At 44.8% G+C, this 27,547-nt stretch overlaps 3 protein-coding genes and 1 pseudogene across 6 annotated transcripts; all 4 read right to left on the bottom strand.

Annotated features, from left to right (window-relative positions):
• Positions 1-5,125: 5,125 nt before the first annotated feature.
• LOC147967978 (uncharacterized) lies at positions 5,126-6,947 on the bottom strand (annotated as a pseudogene).
• A 2,720-nt stretch (positions 6,948-9,667) lies between these two features.
• LOC125507805 (uncharacterized) lies at positions 9,668-21,844 on the bottom strand. Of its 3 annotated transcripts, none has more exons than XM_048672312.2 (3): positions 21,559-21,844; positions 20,958-21,192; positions 9,668-9,686 (listed from the first exon to the last, which is right to left on the bottom strand). In XM_048672312.2, exons 1-3 carry the CDS (start codon positions 21,688-21,690, stop codon positions 9,676-9,678), a joined length of 378 nt encoding a protein of 125 aa, XP_048528269.1. In that variant the 5' UTR covers positions 21,691-21,844; the 3' UTR covers positions 9,668-9,675. The 3 variants fall into 3 exon arrangements, with proteins under 3 accessions (XP_048528269.1, XP_048528267.1, XP_087381592.1); XM_048672310.2 differs by lacking the exon at positions 9,668-9,686 and adding an exon at positions 20,496-20,788 and having other exon boundaries at positions 21,559-21,843; XM_087525466.1 differs by lacking the exon at positions 9,668-9,686 and having other exon boundaries at positions 20,953-21,192.
• PPOX (Flavin containing amine oxidoreductase family) lies at positions 10,961-14,746 on the bottom strand. The gene is made up of 9 exons (XM_048672309.2): positions 14,144-14,746; positions 13,871-14,056; positions 13,699-13,783; positions 13,444-13,591; positions 13,287-13,367; positions 12,942-13,113; positions 11,937-12,096; positions 11,720-11,823; positions 10,961-11,464 (listed from the first exon to the last, which is right to left on the bottom strand). The coding sequence occupies exons 1-9, from the start codon at positions 14,501-14,503 to the stop codon at positions 11,165-11,167; spliced, it is 1,596 nt and encodes a 531-aa protein (XP_048528266.1). The 5' UTR covers positions 14,504-14,746; the 3' UTR covers positions 10,961-11,164.
• Positions 21,845-22,328: 484 nt separating the features above from the next.
• Positions 22,329-26,311, bottom strand: LOC125507803 (WPP domain-associated protein). Of its 2 annotated transcripts, XM_048672307.2 has the most exons (6): positions 25,819-26,311; positions 25,667-25,732; positions 23,737-25,115; positions 23,373-23,499; positions 22,961-23,062; positions 22,329-22,839 (listed from the first exon to the last, which is right to left on the bottom strand). In XM_048672307.2, exons 1-6 carry the CDS (start codon positions 25,849-25,851, stop codon positions 22,759-22,761), a joined length of 1,788 nt encoding a protein of 595 aa, XP_048528264.1. In that variant the 5' UTR covers positions 25,852-26,311; the 3' UTR covers positions 22,329-22,758. The 2 variants fall into 2 exon arrangements, with proteins under 2 accessions (XP_048528264.1, XP_048528265.1); XM_048672308.2 differs by lacking the exon at positions 25,667-25,732 and having other exon boundaries at positions 25,819-26,306.
• Positions 26,312-27,547: the final 1,236 nt, after the last annotated feature.

Genomic DNA, 27,547 nt, shown 5'->3' with positions numbered 1-27,547 from the left:
ACTTATAATTTAAGCATGACATTAAGCATGACAAGTCTTTTTTTACTATTCTACTAGCGTATCCCCTGCCATGCAAGAGTTTTTGTATTGGATAAGATATGTTTCAGTCGTACTATGGAGGAAAAGAAAGTTTACTTGAAGACCAAGCATGGTTATATTTTCCACGCAAAATTGTACAATTCAGACGACTGCACCTATTTTGGATGCAAAACATGGCGAGCACTATGCAAGACTTATGCATTTGAGCCTGATATGGTTATCACCTTTGATATTCGTCCGGAAGATGATATTGAAGGTAATACCGATATCTGGGTCGATGTACAGACGCCTCCAGTTATACCATTATGTAAGTTTCTCAACCATATTTATGTCTTTGATATTGTTTATTCAAAAATAGTTGACAACTAATTTGTATTGTCAGCTTATTTCGGTGCAAGCAAACATGTCCATCGCTTGGTAGACAGGACCTACTACTGTCCCGAGGCTGAACTAAACTGCGAGGAGTTAAGTCATCATGTTTCATGGCTTGAGGATCTTGATACTGTCAAGACAAATTTTCTTCCTGCACTTCGAAATGTTAGTACTGAAAACGTGCGACCAATAGTGTTCGTAATGAACTACGGTCACATCTATTTAGGAAGGATGGTAAGATTTTTACTATTTGTCCTCGGTGCATCTTTTCCATACATTATTTTTGAAGTTAACTTCATTGCTAAGTATGTTACCATACGATGTTCTTCAACAGGGACTCCCGATGAATGTTGTGCCTTATGGGATCGAGACTAAAGGTACCATGAGCATTATTAGCTTACGGCCAAGATATCCTACAGATTACTTTAGTGCATTCAAGATTAGCGACGGATGCTTAATAGTGCAAGACTGGACCAAATGTGTGATGGAGAAGCACAGAGAAGTACTAGGGGGCAGCAAACAGATGCGCTACCCACGATTAGGAGACAGGTTCATCTGCATGCTCCAACTTGATCAAGGAGGAGAGCTACACATGTTTTATGTTATTTTACTTAAGAGAGAGCAGCAGGAGTGATTAGCTAGCTAGAAATGAGTTTGAGGATGATATGCTACACTATTACTATGATGATAAAATAGCTAGTGTTGGTGGTAATGACTATGATGATTATTATTAGCTAGTGTTAGTGGTGATTAAATAAATACTGTTGGTGGTAATGACTATGATGATGATTATATAGCTTGTGCTGGCGGATTAGATTCAAGTGGAGGCAACATGTGGTGCATATCGAAAGTACTACTAGTCCAAACTAGATCAAGTTTGGATTAGTAGTATACTTTTGACATGCACCACATATTGCCTCCACTTGAACCTAATCCACCTTCATTTGAAACACTCTTATTGACATAATGATGTAAACCTCATAACTGGTATTGTACCAATATTTGTACGATGGCGCATAAATACACTAAAAATAAAAAAATAAAAAAAAGAATACTAGTAGCGATGGAGAGAAAACACGCAGCCAGTAGTTACATTAGCAGTAGCGTGGGAGTAAACAAACGCTGCAGCTATTTGTCCTAGCAGTAACGCGTGCCTGCTAAGCAATAGTTGTAGCGCCTTATTAGTAGCGCGCCTACCCGCGCTACTAGTGAGCACAAAACCAGCGCTACTGCTAGGGTTTTCCCTAATAGTGGGGCATGACTACAACATGGGCTACTATCTGGTTGACGGAATCTATCCTCCGTGGGTCACCTTTGTCAATACCATCTCTGAGCCAGTTGGTCAGAAAAAGTCTCATTTTTCCTAAACACAAGAAGCAGTTAGAAAGGATGTGGAGCTTCAGAATCGTTTTGCAGTTATTCGTGGACCTACTAAATAATAGCATCCGGACACATTTAGTGTTTTAATTTTTTTGGTATTTTTATTTTCTTTTGTGTTTTTATCTTCTTCTTGTTTTATTTTTCTTTTTAAAATTCTTGGACTTTCTTTAAAACTTAAGAATGTTTTTAAATTTGTCAACATTTTTGAACCCATGGTTTTTTTAATTTCCCAAATAATTACTTGCAGTTCATGAACAATTTTCAAATTCACAAATATATTTTTCAAAATCTTAAACATTTTTTAAATTTTCCTGTTTACTTTTAAAAGTCATAACATTTTTTTGGATTCACGAACCTTTTTTGAAATTCATGAAAATTTGCTAAACTCTCGTTAGTTTTTGAACCCATGAACATTTTTATGAATTTTATAATTCTTTTATAAAAATTCATTAACATTTCTGAATTCACAAATATTTTTTTTGTAATCATGCACATTATTTGAATTCGACAACTTTTAAAAATTGGAGAACATTTTTTGAATTCGTAAATATACTTTTCGGACTTGCAAACATTTTTCTAGTTTATGATAAAAATTTGGAATTCGATTTTTGTTTGGAATCCCAAACATATTTTAATGAAGCAAAAGAAAGAGAAACAAGGCGCCCTCCCTGCACATGGGTTGGGGGGTGCGCGATAGTAGCCTATCTACCGATCCGTGCACAAACTAGGAGGTCCCAAATTACATGATAAACAAGATGATAATTAGTCTTGGACATGGGCAGCCCGGCCCGAAAAAGCCCGACCCGGCCTAGCCCGACGTTGCTCCCAGGGTGAGCCTGCGCCTAGGTTTTAAGCCTGAAGGCCAAGCCCGGAACTGTTTTTTTTGCGATTTACTGAAGAGGCCCGGCTCGAGGCCCGACGGGCCTTTGTAGTGGCGGGTTGGGCTTGGGCCCGAAAAGTAGGCCTGACGGCCAGGCCGGGTCCGGGCCTGAGTTTTCTACCTCGGGCTTGGCCAGGCCCGGCCCGATGAATGGCCAAGTATAGTGATTATAAAGAAGAGAAAAACGAATCAAAATGATAAGCACCGTCTGACGTTTTTTTTACAAGCCATCCGAAAAAAACTTAAAAAAACTAAAAAATTTCATCCAAACAAAAAGTTGTCGTGCTTGTTAGAATAAATCCGAGACGCTCCGTCGATTTACCCAGGACCAAGCAATCACATAAGCACGACATCGAGATTTGTTAACGAGGTTCACCATCATGGCTACATCCCCGGAGCCTGACTACAGGCGCTCTTCCCCATGACACCGCTACAATACCGCACCCCGGCCGCCCGGGCGCCGGCACGCGCCGCCGGCTCCCCCCGCGTGCCCGTGCTATTATGTTGGCATAGATTACATCGTGTGTTTACCCCCGCTATATATGAGAGGCCTAGGATATAAGTGTCCTACTAGGACACGACTCCAATCCTATCTGAACACAATACAACTACAAGTCCAACTGTAACCTACCTTGTACAATAATATTTGACGCAACTCTAACAAACTCCACCTTGGCGAATATTCTTCACCACCTGAATTCGTCCTTGCGTCGAACCTCCATGTACATTGGACTTGAGATACACCATGAGCACCGCTGCTACTCCCAGACTCCATGTGACTCCACCTGCAACTGTAGTCCATTCTCGTCTTCTTCACAGTCAATACTTGAGCAAAATTAAGTTTCTCATTCCTCTACGTTGTACTCCCAACTTCCGAAGAATCCGTTCAACGCCATCACACACTGATCATTAATCTGCGTGAAAGTAAACAACTCACATATTGGACGCCACACATAAGAGTTACCTGAACTCAACATCACCGCTCTTTCTTGACCGCTTGTCTGAAACTTGAAGGAATTTCACCGTCGCCCTATGTCACCCTGAGTCAAATTCGCAGTTGTCTCACCCTTCTTCCGGATAGTCTCTGACATGTCCCACCGCTATAGCACTGCGTCCTCCTTCTGCCTTATCATCTGCACTTTGCCATGTGCACTGAACACCACAAAATATATGGCCATGTACTCTCTCAGATTTTGACAATTTTAGATTTCCCGCCACTTTCTCAGATTCTCCACGGTCAACTCTTGTCCATCAACTAGCACCGATAGACCCAGTCACCAACTTGAATCCGGTACTCGTCAACACTGCTTCAGCACCCCCTGCACAATTTGTCTGACCACATGTCTGACCACCAGTGCCTTGGCCTGTCGCTGTGTCCCGTGCTTACCGCACGCCTCGCCGCTATCACCGCGTCGAGCCTTTACTGTCCTGGTCGAGTCTCCCGGGTAGCTAGCCCACACTGCCTCAACCCCCACTGCAGAGAACCACCGATCATCACCGACTGATGCCGAGTATCACGTCTCCATCAGACCACTGGTACCCAGTCCGACCCACGTGTCTCTCGCCTTCCCGCTGAAATAGGCTACGATTCTCCGGATCCTTACGCCGTAGCCCCTCCATCAGCACAGAGTGAAGTCATCCATCAGACTCCAGCTCCACCTTCAACATGACTCCATGGTGGTTGTACGTGCCACCCTCCCGCGCCCTGTCGACTCCAAGCTCTCATGTGCACCGTCTTGAATCAACCCCGCGCCATAGTCTGTCGAAGCCGCACAAGCCCTCAGGCCTGCACCACGTGTTTCCACGCCCCAGAAGTCGGCCACCATCAGTATCACGCTCCTATGTCGTCGTCGCTGAAATCACCACCGTCTTCTGCTTTGACCGACATCCACGTCGATCCATCAGACTGTCCAGTCTGACCCAGTCGAAATAATCTGACTGCAACCATGCACCACCCTGCGTCGTGTCCGCCCGCACATCTCCGTGCATTGCTTGATGCCCTGTGTTTGCATGATTCTGTCACGACACATTCCAGACTCCTCCGAACCTTATACGCATGTCGCCCTCTTCGGTCCTCCTTTGACTGCTAGCCAAACAACATCACTACTGCCATGCCGAGATCTCCTTAGCATGTGAAACAAAAAACCCCAAAAGTAGTCCTTGTAGTCTCGTGTATGTGTGCAACCAACTCAAGCAATTCCATTACTACATCCGCTCCACAACCATAGCACTACGTGACTTCTAATTTTCTTGTTCTTTTCTTTTCCATGCTCAAAATCGACATGCTAGTCGCCAGTGAATTCCATGTTCCATCACGCTGCAGCACCTTCCAGAACCGAACTTTTTTGTCCAAACAAATCTCAGCTCCGATCTCCATCCAGCTTCCTGCGTACGCCCTCGTACTAACCACCTGCGTGCATGAACATCGGACCCTTGCACCGCTGCGTACCTACACTCAACCGACCAGGCGCACGGGCCTCTGCTTTCCAGCAGCGCCAGCGCACCATGGGACTTGCCTGTCATGGGCCGCCAGGCAGCGCTAGCAATCACAGCACGTACGCGCACCGTCAGACGCTCGCCCGATCGACAGATCGCCGCACGTCCAGCCTGCCGCGCACGCCAGCCTCTCGTTGCCTCCACGCGCTTGCCTCGCACCACGTGCCCTAGCGCTCTGCCTGCAGCCCTGCTCGTACACGTCATGCCGCCGCCTTATGACATCTCGATCTGCTGCTCCACACGTGTTGCATGCGCGTGCCACCGCTGCTTCTGGTTCGATCTGCCCGACGCCTGTCCGTGGCCTCACCTGCTGCTTGCCTGCCTGCACGCGGGTGCTCCTGATCGCTGCTCGATCCGACTCCGAGAACTTAGCTGCTGCTGCAAACCGATTGCTTCTCGAGCAGATATCCTTCGAATCTTTTCATCGCCGCATGCGACCAACTCGATTCTTCCGCTCCTTCCTCTAGATCAAACACAACCACGACATTCTCGTAACCTTGCTCATGATACCACTTGTTAGAATAAATCCGAGGCGCTCCGTCGATCTACCCAGGACCAAGCAATCATATAAGCACGACACCAAGATTTGTTAACGAGGTTCATCATCATGGCTACATCCCCGAGGCCTGACTACGGGCGCTCCTCCCCATGACACCGCTACAATACCGCACCCCGGCCGCCCGGGCGCCGGCACACGCCGCCGGCTCCCCCCGCGTGCCCGTGCTATTATGTTGGCATATGTTACATCGTGTGTCTACCCCCGTTATATATGAGAGGCCTAGGATATAAGTGTCCTACTAGGACACGACTCCAATCCTATCTAAACACAATACAACTACAAGTCCAATTGTAACCTACCTTGTACAATAATATTTGACGCAACTCTAACTGTGCTTCATAACTAAAGTTGACATCCTAGGGTAACTAAATTTGCCATAAAAAAACGTCTGAATGAAACTGCTTTGTTTCACACGCGTGGGTGTGGCACTTGGTCCAAAACGAAAGGTTACAAACGCCGGCACCCTCTTTTTTTTTAGCAAAACCGGCACCCTCCTAGTCCTTCTAGGAAGAATATACTTTTGCCAGGACTGGTTTTCTTGGAAAAAGCCAATGGGGCACAAACCGTAGATTTTTTGTTTAGGGGCGGGCACAAACCATAGATAATCGGGTTAGGCGAGTCATCTACGCTCCTCGTCGTCCTCTTGGCCTTGGGTACGCAGCGCGAAGCGGCAGAGCGGGCAGAGGTGGCTGACGCCGAGCCACATGGAGATGCAGTCCTCGTGGAACGCGTGGGAGCATTCCATCCTCCTCAGCCTGTCGTCCTCCTCGAAGGCCTCCATGCACACGGAGCAGCCCTTCTCCCTCGCTTCGCCGGCCGTGGTCTTGGGCAGGTCAGCGATGGCCTTCTCCGACGCCGGGACGGCGGCGCCGCTGCAGGGACGACGACCGGCGGATCGTAATCGTACGTCCGCCACCCGCCGGGCCGGCCTCTGCCCTCGCGGCGGCCACTCGAAAGGATTGGGTGCTGGCGCACCCACGGCCACACCGCCGAAAAATGAGTGCGGCATCCAAAACACCGCCGTGGAGGTGGCGCGCTCCACGTCCATTGGTGCCGCGGGCTTAATTAGTTCGATGCTGCTCAGGCGACCAGCGCAATCGAGGTGGAGATTTACTTTATTTATGATGATGAACTTGCATAGAGAGATTCACGCGAGGTCGATACTTGTATAGATTCACGCGAACGCTGGGGCGCGCGAGATCCTTTTCGACTCGGTGCCGGTGTCGGCCTCGTGTCGCCTGCAAATCGCATACCGTGTCGGATCCTTCCGTTCGAAACTCGGAAGCTAAACTGCGTTTTGTTTCTGATGAAAGCCGCACGATTTCCATATACCACACTAACGAAAGCCGCACTATGCAATCTGCCGCGTCTCCGGGTCGCACCACTCCCCCCGCCAATCTGCGCCGCACCCCGTGATTCAACTTCACAAAAGATATCTGGCAAACGTTCGCTGGTATCCAATCCCGACGAACGCCCCCAGAACCATCAGATATGCATCCGACTACAATAGTTTTCTGGAGAAAAAAAACACAATTTAAACAAACTGCCATGGCAGTTTTGTAAAATATCAACCCACCCTCAACCCAATAGATGTGAAACTGCCACGAGGGCTACATTGAAGGGCTGGTTCTCTCCTAGTTGGTGTCCATTGTTGAGGGATGATTTTGTCGCCAGGAAGGCAACGGAGTCATCCTTGCGTCTCATATAGTCGTGATGTGCCACCGAGGAGCTCGTCCCTTGCCCGGGCGAGGAAGGGCGGGGGGTGGAGGCCAAATCTGGCTAGCCCATGTTGGTCTCGGAGATGGGGGACCGTCCAAGGGTGTGCAAGGAGGTGCCTTTCCGCTTGTCTCTTTGGTCGTCGTGGTTGCAAGTCTCGGTTGGGGTGGTGTCGAGGTTTTGGATGTCAGGGTGGCAGTCTTGGTGGTAGGATCCATGGTTCTCATGGGGGGAGCTCGCGGCTTAAGTGTTGGATGGTTGCCATGATCGTGTAGGCGGCGTGGTGGTCAGTGTGCGTGGTAGAACCAGGGATCCTACTGGACCGGCCCAAAGCGAAGGAGGCAGAGCTCGCGGAAGCGCTCCCAAAGGGGCATGGCGCCCTCGTCCTGCTCGAGAGCGTAATACCACATCTGCCCCCCCCCCCCCCCCCGGAGGTGGTAAGAGGCGAGCCAGGTACGCTCCGATGCGAGGGTGCGCTGCCCGCGAAAAAACTGGTCGCATTGGTTGAGCCAGTTGAGGGGGTCCTCCGTGCTGTCATAGGTGGCGAAGTCGATCTTGGCGAACCGTGGCGGTGTCTGCGTCGGAGCGCCGTGTCGAGAGGGCTCTGAGGGGCGGAGTAGCGAGGCGGGTGGCGCCTGGTCAGAGTACTCCAGGTAGGGACCCGCGGAGCCGGATGGCCCGCCGAACTGCGGGAACGGTGTCGGCTGTTCTAGAGACATGGTGTAGACCGGTAATGGCGAAGACCCAGCCGCCCACGCCGGTAATGGCGATGGAGAGGGTGGAAACCGGACCTGGTGTATTGGCAGGCCGGTCGGAGCGGCGGACGACAGTCCGGCGCTAGGCAGAGGTGGCGCCTGGAGCTGCAGCGGCTGTTGCGTCTGCTGTGGGTAGCGGCCAAACGTGGTGGAAACCGGTGTAGAAGTCGGCGGCCAGAGCTGGCCCGTGGCTGGGGACTGCTGGAGGTGCAGCAGCGGTGGAGGCCCGCTGGTGTAGCCCGCCTGGAACGGCAGCAGGGGCGGTCCGCTCGGGCCAGACGTGGCCTGGATTGGCCAGTGCGTCGCCGGGTGGCTGTAGGCAGGGGGCGCAGCCAGCGGGGTGGTGTACGGGCTGGCCAGGTATAGGGAGATGCCCTGGACGGCCGTCACGAGGTCCCGCAGGATGCTGGTCATCTCCTCCGGCGTGAAGACGGAGGTTGTCGGCGGCGCGGAAGTGACAGGGGTCAGTGGAGCGGAGGTGATCGGGGCCGGCGGCGTTGGGGACCCGGCAGTGGTCATTGGGGCGGTGGTGCCGCGGGGCAGCGTTGGCGTGAATGATGATGATGACATGATCGCAACCGAGTCTCTGGATACCAAATTGGTACAACCAGGGATCCTACCGGACCTGCTCCGTAGGTTGTAGGGGAAGGATGGAGCGGGGCGAGGCGATGAGCGGGCGCGCCGGCGGCTGGGCGCCGTCACGTAGGAGGAAGATGGCGGCGGCGGCTAGGGTTAGAGGCGGCTAGGGTTCCGGCTCCTTTGAGAGCCGGGCAATAGGGATAATAATATTTTTATTGCTTCATCTCAAAAAGAGTCTTACAACATATATTTATAACCTAGATAACTTGCATACGAATTAACCTAAGATAATTTGTGAGCTAAGATTGCCCGATGGGCCTTCTATGGCCGTAAGCTAAACCGGTCATAACAGTGCGACAGCCGGTGAAGATGGTAGAACAATCGCGGGCAGCATCTTAATCATCAATTCATATGGTATATTTTAAAGCAGACATAATAAAACTGCATATGTACATTCTAAAATTCATTCTAAGATCTGTTTCCAGTTATATGAATCACAGTTAATAGTACAACTAATGGTTGTCCTTATTTGCCATGTCTAATTGTGCATACTATCGATATAAATAAAGCTAGCAGTTCACTAAAAAGGAAAATTGTGTATGCTCTCGAGTTGGCTAGATGTTAAAAGATAAACGCTCCATGGTTTATATTGAGGCATATCGTCTTACGTATTTTTTTGAAAAAAGCCATATGTTTCTATTTGTTCTTTCCTAAAGATTGACAGGCGCGGCAACACACTTTACATCAGCATATTCAGATTAACAACACTTAAGAGTTCAGACAATTAAAAGAATGACAATATTTACTGGTCTATGTAGTGCTAAAGATTAACATTGCACTGTTCAATCCATGCTGGCCACACGCTTACAGCATAATCCAGGCTATTTTGGTCTCGGAAGTCAGAAGAAACCTGCAATCGGTAGGATATTCAGAATTTACTTGGTCAAATGAAGATCTCTTTCATCTCGCATGATATTAGAGTTCAATATAATCCAGGCTGTTTTGCAGATGAACTGCAGCAGGCAGCAGGCTACCGTCTTCTTTGTTTTCCCATGAACAATGTTAACAACTGAGAGGATTGTCACTAACCTGAAAATAATGCTGTTGGGCTTCCGTCTCGACGTCCATCTCCATCTGCGCCGTTGTGGCAGTATCCTGTTCTTTGCTGAACTTGAGTGGTGGCTCTGAAGATTTTCCCCGAGATACAGTGTTCACCTTGTGATGGAAAATGTTGGCGCACTGGCAGTAGCAGTAGCAGTTAGAGCATGTACAAGTGGTTCATCATTTTCCATCATGTCGAGAAACGCGCCATTCTGGCAAAATCATCCAACTTCTTCTGAAGTCCAGCTCCCATGGCCTGAAGTTCCTCCTTGGTGATATAGATAATGGCACTGTCACCATCGCTTCTAGTTTGATTTGTGGTTTTCCCAATTGCCCAACTAATTAAGGAAGTTGGAGATCTAGGATTTCACTAGATGACCAGGGTTTTCTTCCAGCCAGTTCTCCAAAACCAAGCACCCAATGTCTCCATAGTACCGCCCTAGTTCTGAACTTGTGCGGACCGGTTGCGAAATTTTGCAAGGGAAGAGGTCCTCAAACCCTCGCCAGATCTACCACAAGGATGAAGAACTAAGACCAGTTTCACTGCTCTAATATCACTTTTGTCACAACCTATACTAGAAATCCTCAATCATTTGCTAAATTTGGAGCATGATCGAGGTGAGAAATTCAGAGAAAGTGGTGAGAGACGCCTAACCAACTAGCGACGCTAGGTTTCTTGTATCAAGGTGAAGTGTTTGATGGATCTCACTAGTTACATTCCTGGCTTTATAACTCAGCGTAGGCGACATAGTAAAACGGAAATGGAACGACAGCTTCAGAGATATTACCTCTGTGCACTAATATAAGACGATTTTGCAGTAGTTTATAGCGGGAGTAGAAAATTGACAATGTTGCGCGCGAAAAGTGATGGCCATCTACCACTTGAACTTGGGCCACATGATCTTCATACCGTGAAGAGGTATCGGTCGATCTGGTATGTCCATTCAACAGTTGTCAAATTCTTCGGGCCACTATCAAAAATCTTCAAACTCTCTTGGCCAATTGTTGTTCAGCACACTGAAGCGATCTACTCCCTCCGTAAAGAAATATAAGAGGGAGTACTACTTAGCATACAAGAAAATCTTCACAAAAAATCACTGCTTTTGCAGAATAACTTATTCTACTTTATCCCATACCGATGTACATGCTCGAACTACAGGAAAGAGCACATATTGCATCACTAAAATTTGTTTTTCAATTAAAGAAACACTACAGAATCTCATGATGTTTTACCGATCCTAGCCTCACCTCATATATGCAACAAAATGAAGAGATGCACTACTTCCATCACTTGTAGGCATACTTGGTCAAGAAGTCAGATACTTGTGAGGCACTCTCGTACGCACCCTCGATGCATCGGCCCAAGGCAACTCCTGCTACGTAGTTTCCTCCTAGGAACAGCCCGTCGTAGCCGCCTCGGCCCAGTGCAGATTTTGCAGCAGCAAGGCGATCAAGGTGCCCGATCAAAAACTGTGGTATTGCTTGTGGCCACACTCGAACCCCTAATGCTAAAGGGTCTGCTGCTCTAGGGTTTATCAACATTTTTCTGAGATCACGATCAACGGCTTCTACTAAGTCACTCTCGGTCTGCAAATAGAATAGGATCAACAGAAATACAATCAGTAACAAGCAATCTAAAAATACCATCACAACTGAATGTAGCACCTAACAAGTGGTTCACATCTACCATAATTTCATAATTGCAGCTGGTGGTGAAATATGCAGTCAAATTGTTTACATTAATTCCAAAGGAAGGAATAGGTGATCAACACAAACTGAATACTGTAAGAATATATCATTGTAATAAGAGAATGACAGGAGGATCAGGCAGGTCGAGAGAACCTTGGAGACGATCCCTGTATTTGTAGAACCCCCGATATAGTTCAGAAGTAACACTCTTCCAGCAGGAGCACGATTAGGAAAGAGAGAAGAGCTATATATTGTCCCTAGATAAAAGACACAACTAATTAGTAATCACTGACAAGATAAATGCAAACAAAGAAGCAAGAGTAATGTTTGTAGTTGTTTGAAGCTAAGAATCTATTCCCGATCGAGATACCTAAAGTCTCGACTCCTTGGCTACGTGGATGCAACTGGCCGAAACCCTGGAGCTCCCCATCAATTAAGCATTCTTTTCTAATAGCTTCTTTTGGATATGAAACAGTTACAGCAGCAACTGGCGGATAATAGAATTTTGAGAGTGCATCTGCTGCATCAATCTGCAGGAGGGGTTCAATGAACACAGGATGACAGGAGGAAGTATGGTTAGACTACTTTAGAAAACCTAAGCAATGTGAAATAAAGTTACTGCTTGGAATTGTTCTGTCCAGGAAGAAATAAGCATGTTCCATGCCACGTAGAAAAGATGGTCATAAAAACATACATGATAGGGCAGGATATCTAGTGTGTAGGGAAAATAGCAAATATCACGTAAAGTAATCTAGTGCACCTTGTAAGATATGCATTAAGAACAGCATGGCGTGGCTTGTCAGGTTCAATTAAGATAGCAAAGTGAAAGGAGAAATAAAACATTAAGGCATCTTATTTGTGCTTAATGCTGAGGCTTCTAAAATGCTGAGGAACTTAGGTCCTATGGGCTTTATATTTTCCATTTCTCTGTCGAAATTTGTTTTCTACTAAAAATCTTCTTTTAATATGTAGTATAACGCATACTTATGTCTTGTCTCATTTTGTCCAAACCAGATACAACTTTCAGAACATATAATTATTGTAAATTTAGTTCTTTGAAAACGTAGGGTTTGGTTGTTGAAGATATAGTACGACTTGTGAATCAGCAAACAGTTTGATCAATGCAATCCTGATATAATTATAATCTGAAAAATCACAACTTCCTGCAAAAAATCGCAATAACGCGTTACACCAAGATTAAAGGAAATGGCTGTTAAGATGCAGTCATATTTTTTGGCAAGTCTATTTAGTGGAAATGTACTAGTGCAACATTCCATGTTTCCTAGCAAACAAACAGGGAGGATCACTTACTGAAAGTGGGCACAATGGCCCAATGTATTTTAAAAACATGAATTTTAATTATAGAAGCACTTACTGAAAGTGGGCGCAAGATATCACTAGCAACATATGACGGGATGGTCATGATAACACTTTTAGCCTGCACTGAAACAAGTCCTTCTGGTGTTTCATAACCTAATACATATCCTTGGTTGTCCGCCTTTGTAATGCTCGTAAGCTTCCATGACAGCTTGACTTTACTACCCAACCTGGAAAAGAAGGAAATACAGAACAGAACATGGTTAAGTGACACCTAGGATTACATCATTGCTGGTTCATGATCATGTCTACGTACAACGGCACAAGGCCCACACCGAAACACCAAACAACTTGTATTGATAATGACAGAAATTCATAATTGCACAAAGTAACGATAACAAACCTAGATGCGATAGCATTCGGGAGCATGGCTAGACCCTTCCTGAAAGATGCCACTGTCTGTCCCTTTGGTGCCGGAAGCCGGCTAAAAGTGGTGAAAACAGGTTAGTACAACGGAACAGTTAACTGACCAAATAAAAAAAAGTTTGGTCTTCACTTACGGATCCCTTGGCGGTTTGGGGTTCTTCCCTTTATCCTGAATTGCCTTGATGGTTCCACCAATAATACTACCTCCAATCTCCTCCAACCTCCAGACCTTCCCAAATGCAGCCTTCATACTGAGCTTCGAAGGATCACCAGCATATACACCTTAATGTTAATATCGAAATGTTACATTCCTAGCTATCACAGTCGTTGCACGCAACAAGAAGACTATATGTAACAAACAGGCATTGCGCATTGTAATAAGGGAAGACCTGAGCAGAAAGGTTCAATGAGGCGCTCAAAGACCTCGGCGCCGAGGTTGCGGCGCACAAACTCCTCCACCGACTCCTCGCGCCCCTGAAACCTTCGCCGGAGACGCTCAGGCCCATCAATGCTGACGGCAAAGCAACAAATTCAGAAAAGAATCAAGAATGCAGCACACACTGGAGGAGGTGGGCGAATGCCGAGGGCGCCAAGGCCGGCCCTGAGCTTCCCGGGGATGCTCATGAGGCTGAAGAACGGAAGGTCGCCTGGCTTGGACGGCACCGGCCTCAGCTTCCCCTCCCACAGCACGAACCGGGGCGCGTTGGGGTCCCCGAACACCAAGTCATCCTTGAGCCCGCTGTCCACCTGCGCGATAACCAATCCAGCGCTTACATCATTCTGTACGCGAATGTCTCGAACAATCACAGTCGGAGAAGCGAGCAAGAAGCGTACGGCCATGGTGAGGACCGGGTCGGAGGGCTGGAAGCTGTTGGGCCCCTCCTCCCACAGGTACCCCTCGTCGGGGCGCTCGACGGTGGTGATGTTGCCGCCCGGGCGGTCGCGGGCCTCTGTGACGAGCAGGTCGCTGACGCCGTATCGGGTGGCCAGCGCCTGCGCGGTGCAGAGGCCGCTGATGCCGGCGCCCACGATGACGCATTCCGCGGACAGCCGCACGCCGGGCGCCGCCGGAGTCTCGGTCGCGCCGCTCGCGGCCGCGCAACGCGTGCGGACGCGGCGTGGGCGCCCGGTGACCCTGCCGCGGAGCGGCGACGCGGCCGTGACGGTGGCGGTGGCCATGGTTGCGCCGGCCATTCCTGTCGCTCGGGGCGAGGAATGTCAGTGCCGCGGGATGGATAACGCGATCAGGTTGCGGCTGTGTTGGTTTGTTGATTTGGGCTTTCGAAGTTGGAATGGCCCACTGTAGATGGACAGAATGGGTCTTTTCTATTAGGAATCCTATAAGCCCTAAAAAAAATATTAAGAATCCTATAACTCCGATAAGGCCTCCTTTGGTTCATAGGGTAGGAAAATCGTAGGAATAGGAAAGTCATAGAAAATGAGATGACATGTACTCCCTCCGTTCCCAAATACTTGTCTTTCTAGGCATTTCAAATGGGCACAACATACGGATGCATGTAGACATATTTTAGACTATAGATTCACTCATTTTGCTCCGTATGTAGTCATTTGTTGAAATCTCTAGAAAGACAAATATTTGGGAACGGAGGGAGTATCTCACATCCTATGAATAGGAATAGGAAAGGAGATGCCCTTTGATTCACATCATAAGATTTTTTTTTTCATTGAGTCTAGGCTAATGTTTATTTTCCTATGAATTATGGAGGATAGGAAGAATCCCTCCATAGGAATAGGATCCAAAGGGCTCTAAAGAAATTTTTCCTATAGAAATCCTATCCTATAAAATTCCTATAAGATTCCTCTAAACTAAAGAAGGCCTAAGTATTTCCGGACTAAGGGAGTACTAAATATAGTTGATTCATGAGTCCATTAGCCAGAGCCCATATGAAACATATTCGTTTGTCAAGAGATTTATCTCCGAGCTCGATCAACTAAGCCATTCTTCGGTACCACAAGTAAGAACGAGTCTGTCGGGCTAGCCAAGGGGAAAATGGATTGCGTCAAAGGATGGTCACGTCAAGATTAATGTAAATATTGGGATGTCAGTCCATCACAATACGAGGGCAACGGCTGCAGTCTGCCGGAGTCAGGAAGGAGCATATCTTGGATCATCTTTGTTGGCAGTACAAGGTCTTCTCAATCCGGCAGTATTAGAAGCTCTTGCATGTAGGGAGGCGCTGGCTCTTGCTCAAGATTTGGGAGTGTAGAATATTCAAATAGCTTCATATTGTCAGCAAGTTGTCAACTATATCCATCAAGGAGTTGGAGGAGAGGATGAAGGAATCATCAAAGAGATTGTAGAAAGCTTTGGATTTTTTGAGCATGTAATTTCTATTTTGAATCTAGAATTTCCAATGTGGAAGCTCATAGACTTGCTAGGTTTGGTGTCTCTCTTCCACAAGGGAGACATATTTGGCTAGGATCTCCTCATGATCCTATTGCTGTAACTGTAAACATTAGGGTTGATCAATAAAACCTAGCATTTTCGCTCGAAAAAAAACTAAATATAGTTGATCAGCGGTAACTCAATTATTTTGACATGTGACTATGACAAATCATTATGTCATCGTGCATGTCCCACTAAATTAATTCTTACAACATGCAACTATGCCAACTACCATACCATCATGCATAGAAAAGGCCCACCATAACTTGCACCAGGTATGTTACTTTTAATAAATAAAATAATACGTTTTACAATTATATGTATTTTGTTTTAATTTTTATATTACTAATCCAAATAATAAAGTTTCAAACAACCAAATCGCGTAGAAATAACTACATCCAATTCCCGCTGCAACGTGCGGGGTATCATCTCTAGTTAATCAGAGAGCAACTAGTCAAGGGGTACCCCTTCAAAGCCCAGCAAGCGTCATTTTTAGGCTGAGAGTGTGTCAAGTGGTGCATCAAGCCTCCACCAAGTGTCAAGTGATAGGTGTTCCCTTAGGATTTTATTTTTTATTTTTCTGTACGTGGTTTTGGGTTTTAGATTGGTTTTCCCCCTTTTGCGGGGTTTAGTTTTCCCCCAGGTTTTCCTAGGTTTCGGAGAAATAAAAAATTAGAAAATAATATTATTTAATGCTTTCATGAGAAACATAGATTACTTCCATGGAGGCACAGAAAAGAACACAATTTTTTGCTTCCACGAGAAGCACATATTTACTTTTCGTGGAGGTTGTGCTTCTCGAAAAGGGAAAAACGTGATTTTTTTTTGCTTCCATCAGAACCATAGATTTGCTTCTTGTTGAGGCATATATTTGCTTTCACGAAAAACACAACTGTGCTTCTCGGAAAAAAATGTGATTTTTTGTATTTCAAGAGAAGCACAGAGGCACGGATTTGCTTTCGCGAGAAGTACAATGTGCTTCTCGGAAAGGGAAAAAGGGGAAAGATAAAAACGTGTTTCTAGCTCCGGTTCTTTTTCTTTCAGTTTTCAATTTTCGTGAAAACAAGTTCGTCAAAACCTATTAACACAACATCTAGTTTCGAAATCTCGACATGAGAAATCCAACAGTAAAAATGGTTCGAGATTTGGATGCACAACTCAAGATATAAAACATTTTGAACAAATGAATCCATAAAAAAAATTCAAGTTGTAACAAGTGGCACAGTGCGCCAATTGTCAGCACATGAGAAGGTGGAGTAACCTTTGCAAGGGGTACAACTTAAATAGTCATTTCGAACTAATCAGCCATCTGGAGAGGATGCAGCTATGTGCCGTCCGCTGCGAGTCCTACCAGGGCCTCACCTGCAGTGAGCCCTTATAGGGCCGGCCCAGTAACCGTGCGCAATCTAATGTCACGTTCGTTTTTGTTTCTGCTTTCATTTTTTATTAAAAAAATTCTTTTATAAATTTTATTTATATTTTCCAAATATATATATTAAAATAAATTACTTTGCATAAATTTTAGAAAATAATCATGCAATTAAAAATGTTAAGATCTGTATAGAAAAATGTTAATCATGTATAAAAAAATGTTTATGACATTTAGAAAATGTCACATGTGTAAAAAATGTACATGACATATAAAATTTTTTTGTGACATTTAAAAATCACGTATATTAACAATATTTATAAAATTTTCAAAAATTGATCACGTAATTGAAAAAAAAGTTTTGTACATTCAAAAGGATGTACGTTACATTTCATGAAACGTTCACAAGTTTCAAAAATGTGTTTGTGGCATTTCTAGAAAATGGTGTATATGATGTAAAAAATGCATATTTTTTTTAAAAAAATTGTACCATTAAAATATTTATGAGTATTTAAATAAAAATTCCAATGATTCAAAAAATGTTCATGATGTCTTAAAATATGTTTATACGATGTAAAAAAACTTATCGTAGGTTCAAAAAAATGTTATCCCCAGCCCACCAATGTTAAATGTAAAAAAAAACGTTTTTGTAAGTTCAATGCAAACAAATTTATGGTTGAATTGTTAGGAGGACGGTGGTATCCCAGCTCACGATGGTTCAAGTCCTAGAGTTGACATTAGTGCTCGCAGTTTGCTGGATTTATTACAGGCCTTCCAGCGATGTGCGTTCGGTGGGAGGAGACGTTCCCATCGACCACAAAGTCATCTGTACAGACTTCGTCAATCTCAATATGATACGCCGGCTCAGTCTCTTTGAGTTGCTCATAAGGATAGGGTATGCGTGCGTGCATTCATAGTAGTGAGTGTATGAGCGTCTGCATCTGTACTATGTTCAAAAAATGTTTCTTTCAATTAAAATAATGTAGGTGGCATTATAAAGAAATATTCATGTGTTCACAACAAATATCTGTGGAAATTTAAGAAATGTTTATACAATATAAAAAATAGTTCTGTAGTTTAAAAAAATTGCCACTAAAAAACATACAACATGTATTTGGAAAATGTTACCTTGTATTCAAAAAAGTGATCTTTCAAAACTTGTATTGAAAAAAGTTCAAAGTGTATTGGAAAATATTTCACATGTGCGCTGAAAATGTATATTCTTTGCTACTTTTTGTTGGAAAAAAAATATCAGCATTACATTCTTCAATAGTAACCACAATTTCTTCTCTCTTTATTTCTAATATTTCTTTCACCTTTTTAAAATTACTTACTTTTTTCTGATGTATTTCGCTACTTTTTTCTTAATTTCTTCTCTGAAAACTAATAAAGAGCTCTATGGAGCTCGGCCTCTGCTTGCACTTTTCGAGATTTTTGCTTCTATGTATTTTTCTTGCGTTTCTTTGTGTCAGCCCAGCCCAGAGTGGCAAGGAACAAACAACAGTACAAGCAAAGACCAAAAAAAAAATCCCCTAGGAAAAGTAAAGACAAAAAAAAGCACAACACAATTGGAACACCCAACATATCGGCAGAAGCAGAAAAAGCAGCCACAAAACAAAGAGAGAATTCCTTATTGGCCCTTTCTTAAAATTTGGTTCCTTTTTTGGCCCAAAAAACTTCTTTCTTCCCTTTTTGACACTTAAACTCCATTTTGTTCCCTATGTGCCACTTTCATCCGTTTTTCCATCCAACGGTGTTAACTATGACGTATAAAAACAATTTTACCCCTGATACTAGTATATGTCACCAAGAAAGGGAAGAGAAGTAGCGTGAATATGAATGTATGAAAGTGTTGCACGTTGGAGATTCCACGTTGAGCCAAAAAGGGAAGCAAATTTTAAAAAAGGATCAAATAAGAAATTCTCTCCAAAACAAAGGACAATTGGAGGGGGAACATGACAAAACATTAATGATGTCATCTCAGATGAACACTAAGTGCTCATCTAGATGAGCCCTAGAGGGACCCATAGATTAATAACAATTAAGAGTTAAAAAGGTAGATTAACAACATTTACTAGTCCAGGTGGTACTAAAGATTAATTAGCAATATACTGCATGAAACGGACATGTTCAATCTATATGCTGGCCACACGCTTACACCACTATACTAGACCATGATGGCGCGCGTTGCTGCGCCCGTCAATTTTATGATAGAATGATGAATTATCATGTAATTTTTTTAAATATAAAATATAGAAATTAAACTTGCATGAACTAACCTGTATATTAGACAATGGTAAAAAATGTAATATTCCGATTGTCTCGGGAAATAGAATTAGTCAAGTGATTGCTCTACCTTTTAAATGAATAGTGTCTATGAAAGATATCTTGGAAACAAAAACATGAATAAGTAACATAGGTTTAGAGAACATACATGATAGTCAATAGCATAATTGGTAAGATAAATTAACGGGGCAATCTTTTCTGCTTAATTAATCGATGAGGCAAATCTTTTATCGTTGTTTAAAAAATAGTGCCACTTTCCCTAGAAAAAGAATTAGCGATGCTTGGTTCCCATATTGGTAGACCTTCTCATTGTTGCCACGCGCACGTAAGGGAGTTAGGCAGTGGGGCGTCAATGTTGTGTGGCGCTGTGACGCCAACACGAGCAACAATTTTTTTTTAAAACCACCGTCTATTGCAAAATGTTTTGGGGAATCTATACCTACTAATAAAAGAAATAGGTATTCTTAGTCCGTCATGCTATTTTATGGAGAGAAAAAAACATGATGTTTCTGACATTAAACCCGTGATACATATCAAATGTTTTTAAAAATACTCATATCTTCTAAACCATAACTCCAAAGTTAACATATTATATATGGAATTTAATTAGAAAAATATATAAAATCGAAATATGATGTTATTTTACCTATTAACTATTAAAAAAAACACTATCTAGGATGCAATCTTAATCAATAGTGCATTATCCGTCTTTCTTTCATATTGGTACTGATCCGAATTGTGGATGGACATCTCAGTAAAATCAGGATTGGAGACAAAATTGAAGATCACTTGCCAGTTTCTTTGTACACATTAAATTTACATGCAAGCCGTGTTTAAATAGAATGCATATGGAATCTTGAAGTTGCGCTTTTGTAGGGAAAGACCATCTTTGTTTGGACCATAGCTACAAATACTCAGATTATAGACTATTTTTGTAAATTAAGAGCGTGCGATATTCTTTCTCCCATTGCAACGCACGGGCCCTTTGGCTAGTACAGATAATAGATGGTGGAGATGTTAGCCAGACAAGATGGCCCGCCCACAAAGAAGACACGACTTTCACAAGATTGTGAGCCTCAACATTACTATCAAAGGCAGAAGATAATGCCCCGCTCACACGCAGCTACGTAATTTTTTATTTGAGAAACAACTTTTTTTAGCAAAATTTAGGAAACAGCTACTTACGTTTGTGTTTCATATACACTTTGTCTGCTTAAGCTAGTCCACCGGCCCAAGAAACAATCCAGGCCCAATCAACCACAGGTGAAGTAGATAGTTCCGTGGAGCAGCAGCCCAAGAGATATCCAGGCAGGCGATCCTACGGCTAGCAACGCCAAAGCTTTGTGGAGGCTCCCAGCTCGCCCTGTTATACTGTTTAGTAATTCAGTAGAGTGCCACTCGGGAAATCAGAAGAAACCTGCAAGCAGTAGGATATTCAGAATTCAAATGGCTAAAAAAAGATCTTTCATCTCACGAGCTATTATAATTCAATATATTCCAGCCTATTTTGTGGATAAACATCACCAGACAGCATGCTACCGTCCTTTCTGTTTTCCATGTTAACAATTGAGATGATTGTCACTAACCCGAAAAGAAAGGAGCATTCCGGCATGGCTGGTGTTGCTGGGGTTCTGCCTCGACGTCCATCGGCGTCGCTGCAGCAGCGTCCTGTTCTTCACTGTTCTTGAGTGGTCGCTCTGAAGATTTGCCCCCAGATACAATGTTCACCTTGTCATGGACAATGGTTGGTGCACTAGCAGTAGGAGTTAGAGCACGTGCCGGTGGATCGTCATCTTCCATCATGTCGAGAATCATGCCATCCTAATGAATTGAGTCGAGTTAATGCAAGCTTATCATATGAAGTGGACCGAGTTAACACAAGCTTATATCATGAAACGAATCGAGTTAATCTTGGTACTATGTTTGGCACGTGGATCGCCGGATGCTTTCACTGTGATCCTGTGGATGACTTAATCAACCGTTGGGTAGTACTAATCTAATAAGTCCAAGAAGTTCTTAGGATCAACTTAGATCTGATATGGTACTGCCACTGCTAACTAAGTAACTATCAAGGTCAGTTACTGCCAGTTCCTAACTTGGCATAATAAACGAACTATGTTTCTTTACTACCAATCTTGCTAGAACTCATGAAACAAAATTGTATGCTATGCGGAGGATACTACTTACCATACCATATGGAGGCAGCAGCTCTAGTTTGATCCTCTTAGGATCAAGGAAGATGGAGAAGCCATGGCTGGCCACCACCTCAACATCCTTCCTCTTCATATTCATATTCATCGGCGCCGCAAGGCCAGTCATCTTCCTCAGGACGAACTCAAGACACTACTAGTAGTACTTTGGGTACTTATAGCCTAATTAATTGTCCTGATTCACAGGATTTTACCCAGTAATGGCGTCCGGGAACGGAGAGTTGACCCGCGAACCATGGTGACCTGGATCCTGATGTTGCCTCACAAATCCAGAAATAGTTTAAACCATGTGGTGTGCAATCGTCTATTGATTAGTCCTAGCTAAAGTTTTGCGTGTTGGCGGTTAAGTTTCGTGATCTTGTCGCGATAAAATAAAGACCTCTCTGACTAATAATCGGTGCAAGTCTTGTGTGTACTTTGTAGGCACCTCACCCTTTTGACTTTTAAAGCGAATATGGGGTCATGGCCTCATGGGGCCAGAGGTTTGTTTTCTTGATGATGGACCAATAGTATCAACAGAAATCTGTCAAATTACTTTGATATTTTGTTCTTGGCTGGATTATTTATAAGTTTATTTGCGGTGGACTTGTATTCATGCCATGAATCCATCATAAGTTTACATATCATCCACATTGAGATGATGAGACAAATTTGGCCAAATGCTTCCACTAACATGTTGGCACTACTACAATTCATACTTCTTCCCAGTTAGCAAAAATGGACTGCAGAAAACTGCACTAGTAGCCCTGAAAAAAACTGCACTAGTTACAACTTACAGATACATAATCATAGTCAATTCAATACAAACTAGGACTGACTTATACAGTCACTGACAATGCAAGCTGGGACTGTAACAAGCTGCCTTGCTGCAAGCAGAGAAACAATCACCCGATTTTCTCAGAAAACAGAGAAATGGTACACCCACATTCCAACCTGAAAGCTATAATGAACACCAGCGAACCCTACGGATTTGTATGGACAACTACAAACTGCACACTGATATGATACAAATGAAGCCTAAGAAAAGAGATCACCCTGGTCACACTAGCAATCCAATAATGGTCTCTACTACTTTGACTGCAACTATATCTATAAGTTAACATCTTCGTTTTCCTCCCTGTATGCTAAAACTTGCCAAAACTATTCTCAGGATCTGTCCAAGTCAACATCTGTGCTGTTAATGTTTTAACAAAGTGTTGTATTGCTCAATACTTTCTCCTTTCAACACCTTATGGGCTACATTCAGAATCTCGGTCACCTGCAGTAATTGTGGAAAACGATTGTGAATTGTAGAACCTTCACACCAAAACCTACATGTCCATATTATAAACAAAAGTGCAGGACTAGTTCCATGGATATTTATGCAGTAATGCTCTTACCCCAGGGTAGTGCTTCAGGACAGGAGAGTAATGGTCAAGTGCTATATAGATTTTACCAAGAACACTTAAGAGGGTCTCAACTTCATCGCCAAGTACATCAACCTGAATCACATTAGAAAAACAATTATGAATCATATCACCACACACATAAAATGGATGGTTAACAAATGGAGGAGTCCCATTTAGATTTAAAAATTCACTCCATCTTATCTAGATTCCAGAACCACGTTTTTATTTGGGTGGACTGCAAAACAAGCATCATGTGTTTCTCTAAGAGAAATGTAATCTTGAGATACCATTCTTCCTTTACTTAAGTCCCAACTTTGAAAATTACTTGGAATTTTGTTGAACACGTCACCTTAGAACTCAAACCAATCGAAAAGCAAAATGAAGCGACGCAAAGAAGGCTAACCTCAGCTTCTGCTTTTTCAAGATTCGAGCATTTAATCTCGAGTATTTGTTTATACCAGAATTCCTTCTTCTTTAGTACAGCAACTTGCTGCACCAGTGGGTTGAACCGACGAATTATTCTAGTCAACCTGCACCAAATTATAAAAAATGGCCAGTGCATTAGGAAATATGAAATAGACAGAGTGTGACTAAGATGCTAGTCTTCAGTAACATGCATATGTTTTTTTTTCTGGAACAGTAACATGCATATGTTTAGAATAGGTCTGCATACTCTGGTGAAGTGAGCTTGCTGAGCAGGTGCGATTTTAATTAAATAAACAGCAACAGCAAAAAATTGAGGAATGAGTGTTAACAAATTTGCGCACCTTATATCATTTTGCTTCATACTTTGCGCTAATCTGCTTTCGAAATCACTGTATGCTTTAGACAATTTCTCCATACTAACAAGGGTAAATTGCTCTAGGGGGCCTGCATCATCTCCTATATGACCGTCGGTGCGTGGCGCTGCTGTTCTCTTCATTTCCCAGATAGTCGCGTCGAGCAAGGCATTTTGCTCTTTTGCTTCCTCCAAAGCAACAGACATGGAAGCTAAGCTTTCAGTCAGCCCAACTATCTCTTGCTTGCACACATGGATTTGCTGGATGGCCTCATCCAGACAGCTCTTCATCGAGCTCGACTCGCCTTTGAACTCCAAGATCAGCAGCTCTTGCTCGCACACTTTCTCCCTGAACATCGTAAGCTCATCGTTAACCAAGTCGAATTCCTCATGATGCTGAACCAGTTTTGATCCTACAATAGATACAAGCTGGTCATTTTCATACTTGAGCTTACGTTTATCCCCAGACATGGTAAGTAACCGCTCTTCTTTCTCCATAAGCAACTCTCTGAGGAAGCACTCCTCCTGGTTGTGATCATCAATCTGATTTTCGTAACTGCCAAAAACTTCTCTTAATACAGACAGTTCCAATAGCTCTTTCAAGTGGCTCTCAATCTTCAGATCTTGAAGCTCATCGCAGAGTTTTGACTCGGAGAGCGAGCGCTGCGCGACATTGCTTTGCGCGTCGACTACTTGTGCAGAGAGCTGCTTAGCCTCATTTCTTTTGTCGGACAGCAAACCTCGGAGATGTTCATTTTCGTCGAGCAGAGAACCAATTCTGTCCTTCAATCTGCATAGCTCATCATCCTCATTGTAATGAGAGCCAGAGCCCTCTTTCCTCGAGATAATGCCATCCATTTTGGAGATAGTCTGAAGCAGCTTTGATTTGATGAACTCAAGCTCTCTCTCTTTCCTAAAAGGCAACACAGCTCCATCTTTCGCCAGATGCCTTTTCAGCCTGAACAGCTCTTCAGTCGTCTGCTGTAGTTCATACTCGTGCTGCCTTCGCGATTTCAGCCACTCCGACTTGAGAAAGGTCATGAGTTCTTCGCCGTGCATGTGCTTCAGGAGCGAAAAATCCGGGATGTCATTGTCATCTTTCATCTTGAGAGAGTTCGTCTCCTCGGCTTTCTCAAGATTGTTGTGGTGAGGAAGAAGGGTGGACTCTAAAGCTGCTGCGGCGGTCAGGATGCAGTTAAGCTCGTCTCGTAGCGCGGTGATCTCGGAAAGGTTTTCCTTGCAGCTCTTGCTCAGTGTGCTGATATGGTTGTGATTCTCACATAGCTTGGTCTCGAACTCGCGACGCAGACCGGTAATGTAGCCCTGGAGCATGATGCTGGAGAGCTCTTGTTGCAGCTCATGCTCCAACTGCAGAAAGATGACAAAACCATAGAAGCTGTTACTCTACCAAATATGGGATTGTTAATTACAATGGCAAAGCCGTGGAATTTGTTAGTCCACGAAAGGTCAGATCATTATTACAATCAGTAAAGATAATAATCACATAATAAAGTTTTTATTCGAATTATTGGTAATAAAGAAACCGGAGACATAGTGTTAGTGGGCTAGTGGCAACTGCCTGCCAAGCAAGGCAAACAAATCACAGATATAGTGGGAGTGGCAACTGCCTGCCAAGCAAAGCGAAATGCAGCCCATGAACCTTGCATAGTCGACAGAAAACCGGGCAGGCAGTTGAGAAGCAGAGGCGGCTGTGTTAGGATGAGGAATATTTGGAGCCAAACTGTTTGGATGACAGTTTTTGAAGTCAGGCTGCTCATGGCTTGGTTTTCTGTACTTGGTGATTAGTATCTTGCATGCTACGCGCTACCAGTACTACAAGATTGCGACAAGATTATCTGCGGAGCAGTTAATTAAGCCCCGGACTATGTGCTCGTTAATTAATCAAGAAATCATCATACTCGGAGTAGATTACAAGAAGCGAAGGAGTGGAGTAGTTGACCGGCGAAGAATGGCGGCTGCTGCTGCTGTTTCTCGGAAGGGGGAGAAAAATTTAAGGGAATAATAAACAAAAGAAGAAGAAGAAAAGAGAAGGAAGGGGCGAAGAACTCACGGGCTGTTCAGCCGCCGGCGGCGCCGGCGCCATGTCCGCGGAGCCAGACGCAGCCGTCCGCCTCCGCGCCGCCGAGGACGGGAAGCGGTGCCGCCTCCGCGTCTCAAATTTCGCCGGGGCTTCGGGGGCGGGAAACCGAAACGAAAAGAGTGCGGCGGAGCCAGAGGAAGGCGCTATGAGAGAGAGGAGACGAGGGACGCAGCAGTGCGCGGCGCACTTTTGCAGCAAAGGCGGCTGCTTTCGCTCTGGCTGCCCCGTCTCGCTCGCTCGGTCGTTGGTGGGGGGAGGGGCGGTTGCTTGCCAGTTGGAAAGAACGAGAGGAGGAAGAAAAAATCAGCAGGAAGGAAACTGCTGGAGGAGCGTCCGGGACGGGGAGGGAGGATGCGGCGGTGGTTGCTGGCTCCGCGCCGCTGGTCCAGTGGCCACACGCGCGCTCAGGCCGGGTCAGCCGGTCAGGGGGAGCGGGGAAGGGGGCGAGCGGCGACGTTGACAGCGAAGGCGGAGTTTCCGTGACAGCGCGGGGTTGTTTGTCGGAGGGGGTGGATGCGCGCGCCGTTGGCGGTCGCTGTCTCTCACTCACGGGTCGCCCGCTCCGTTTGTTGCCTTGAGATTCGCGACACCTCACGTACCCTTCGATGTAGACTACCACTATTTTACACTCTGCTGCTCCTACTACGCCAGTAGACTGGCAGCATCAGCACGTGCTGGTTTTTTTTTTTCTAGATTTCTATACAAATCAAACGTCCGAACTATAGTATGGCCAATTATTGCTGCGAGGATGATAATTTTTTTAGCAAGCATGATAAATCTTTGTCTTTTTTTTTTGCCGGTATTGACATGCTTGCGGAAAGAATTGCCATCCAGGCAAAAACATAATTTACGTTTGATTTGTAATGTGTATTTAATATTTCCAGTCACGGGTCGTCTGCTCCATTGCCTTGAAATTCACGACACCTCACTTGCCCTTGATATGTAGACTAGGGGGATTGGCGTGGATGCTTTCGTCAGGATGAGACGCACCCCGTTTTGCATGGGGAAGAGCTGTGCGGCTGGCAGTTTGTCTCAAATGGGCGCTGCTCATGGCCTCCCACACCTTTCTGTTGCCCTACTATCAACGCACGACAACCTCCTTTGGCATGGCTGAGACCTAAGAGATAGATATTTTCGATTGCATGCCCTCTTCTCTCACGACCTCTATCTCCCTCGTGCCCTCCCCTCTCACAACCTCTTCTCCCCACTCTATTGCATCGCATGCCCTCTTCCTCACAGCTTCCACGACATCCTTCCTCTCACGCCATGGCTCGCCACCGCCCCACCTCCTCTTACAGAATGGTGAGGGGACAACATCATATGCAATGGGATGCCAGTGGCACAAAGGAAGAAAGTAGAGGTCCATGACAAACCTTGCTTGACAACGCCGCGATGAGAGGAATCAGCGCGGTGCAGCAATGGGCTTGGTATAGGAACCCTCCTGGCAGGCGCGGAAGGAATGCGGTGAGAGGGATTTTGACCTGATGGACGATCTATTCCTAGGCCGAGAGATAAGCCTAATGTAGGAGAGGGAATTCAAAGACAGTTTTTGCTGAGTTATTTGCTCTTGCCATTGGAATGACAATTTCACATGATGAGTCATTTGCTGAGGTCGTTGGAGTTCCTGTGTTTATGGCTTTATGCACATGTGAAGTGGAGGAAATCCTATGAGACCAAGTATAATTCCTAACTGAGTTAT

This window comes from Triticum urartu, chromosome 5A (genome assembly GCF_056163025.1).
Source record: "Triticum urartu cultivar PI428250 chromosome 5A, HENAU_Tu73, whole genome shotgun sequence".
Taxonomy (NCBI): domain Eukaryota; kingdom Viridiplantae; phylum Streptophyta; class Magnoliopsida; order Poales; family Poaceae; genus Triticum; species Triticum urartu.
The sequence above is the reverse complement of the archived record's forward strand: the minus strand, read 5'-3'. Positions and strand labels throughout refer to the sequence as shown.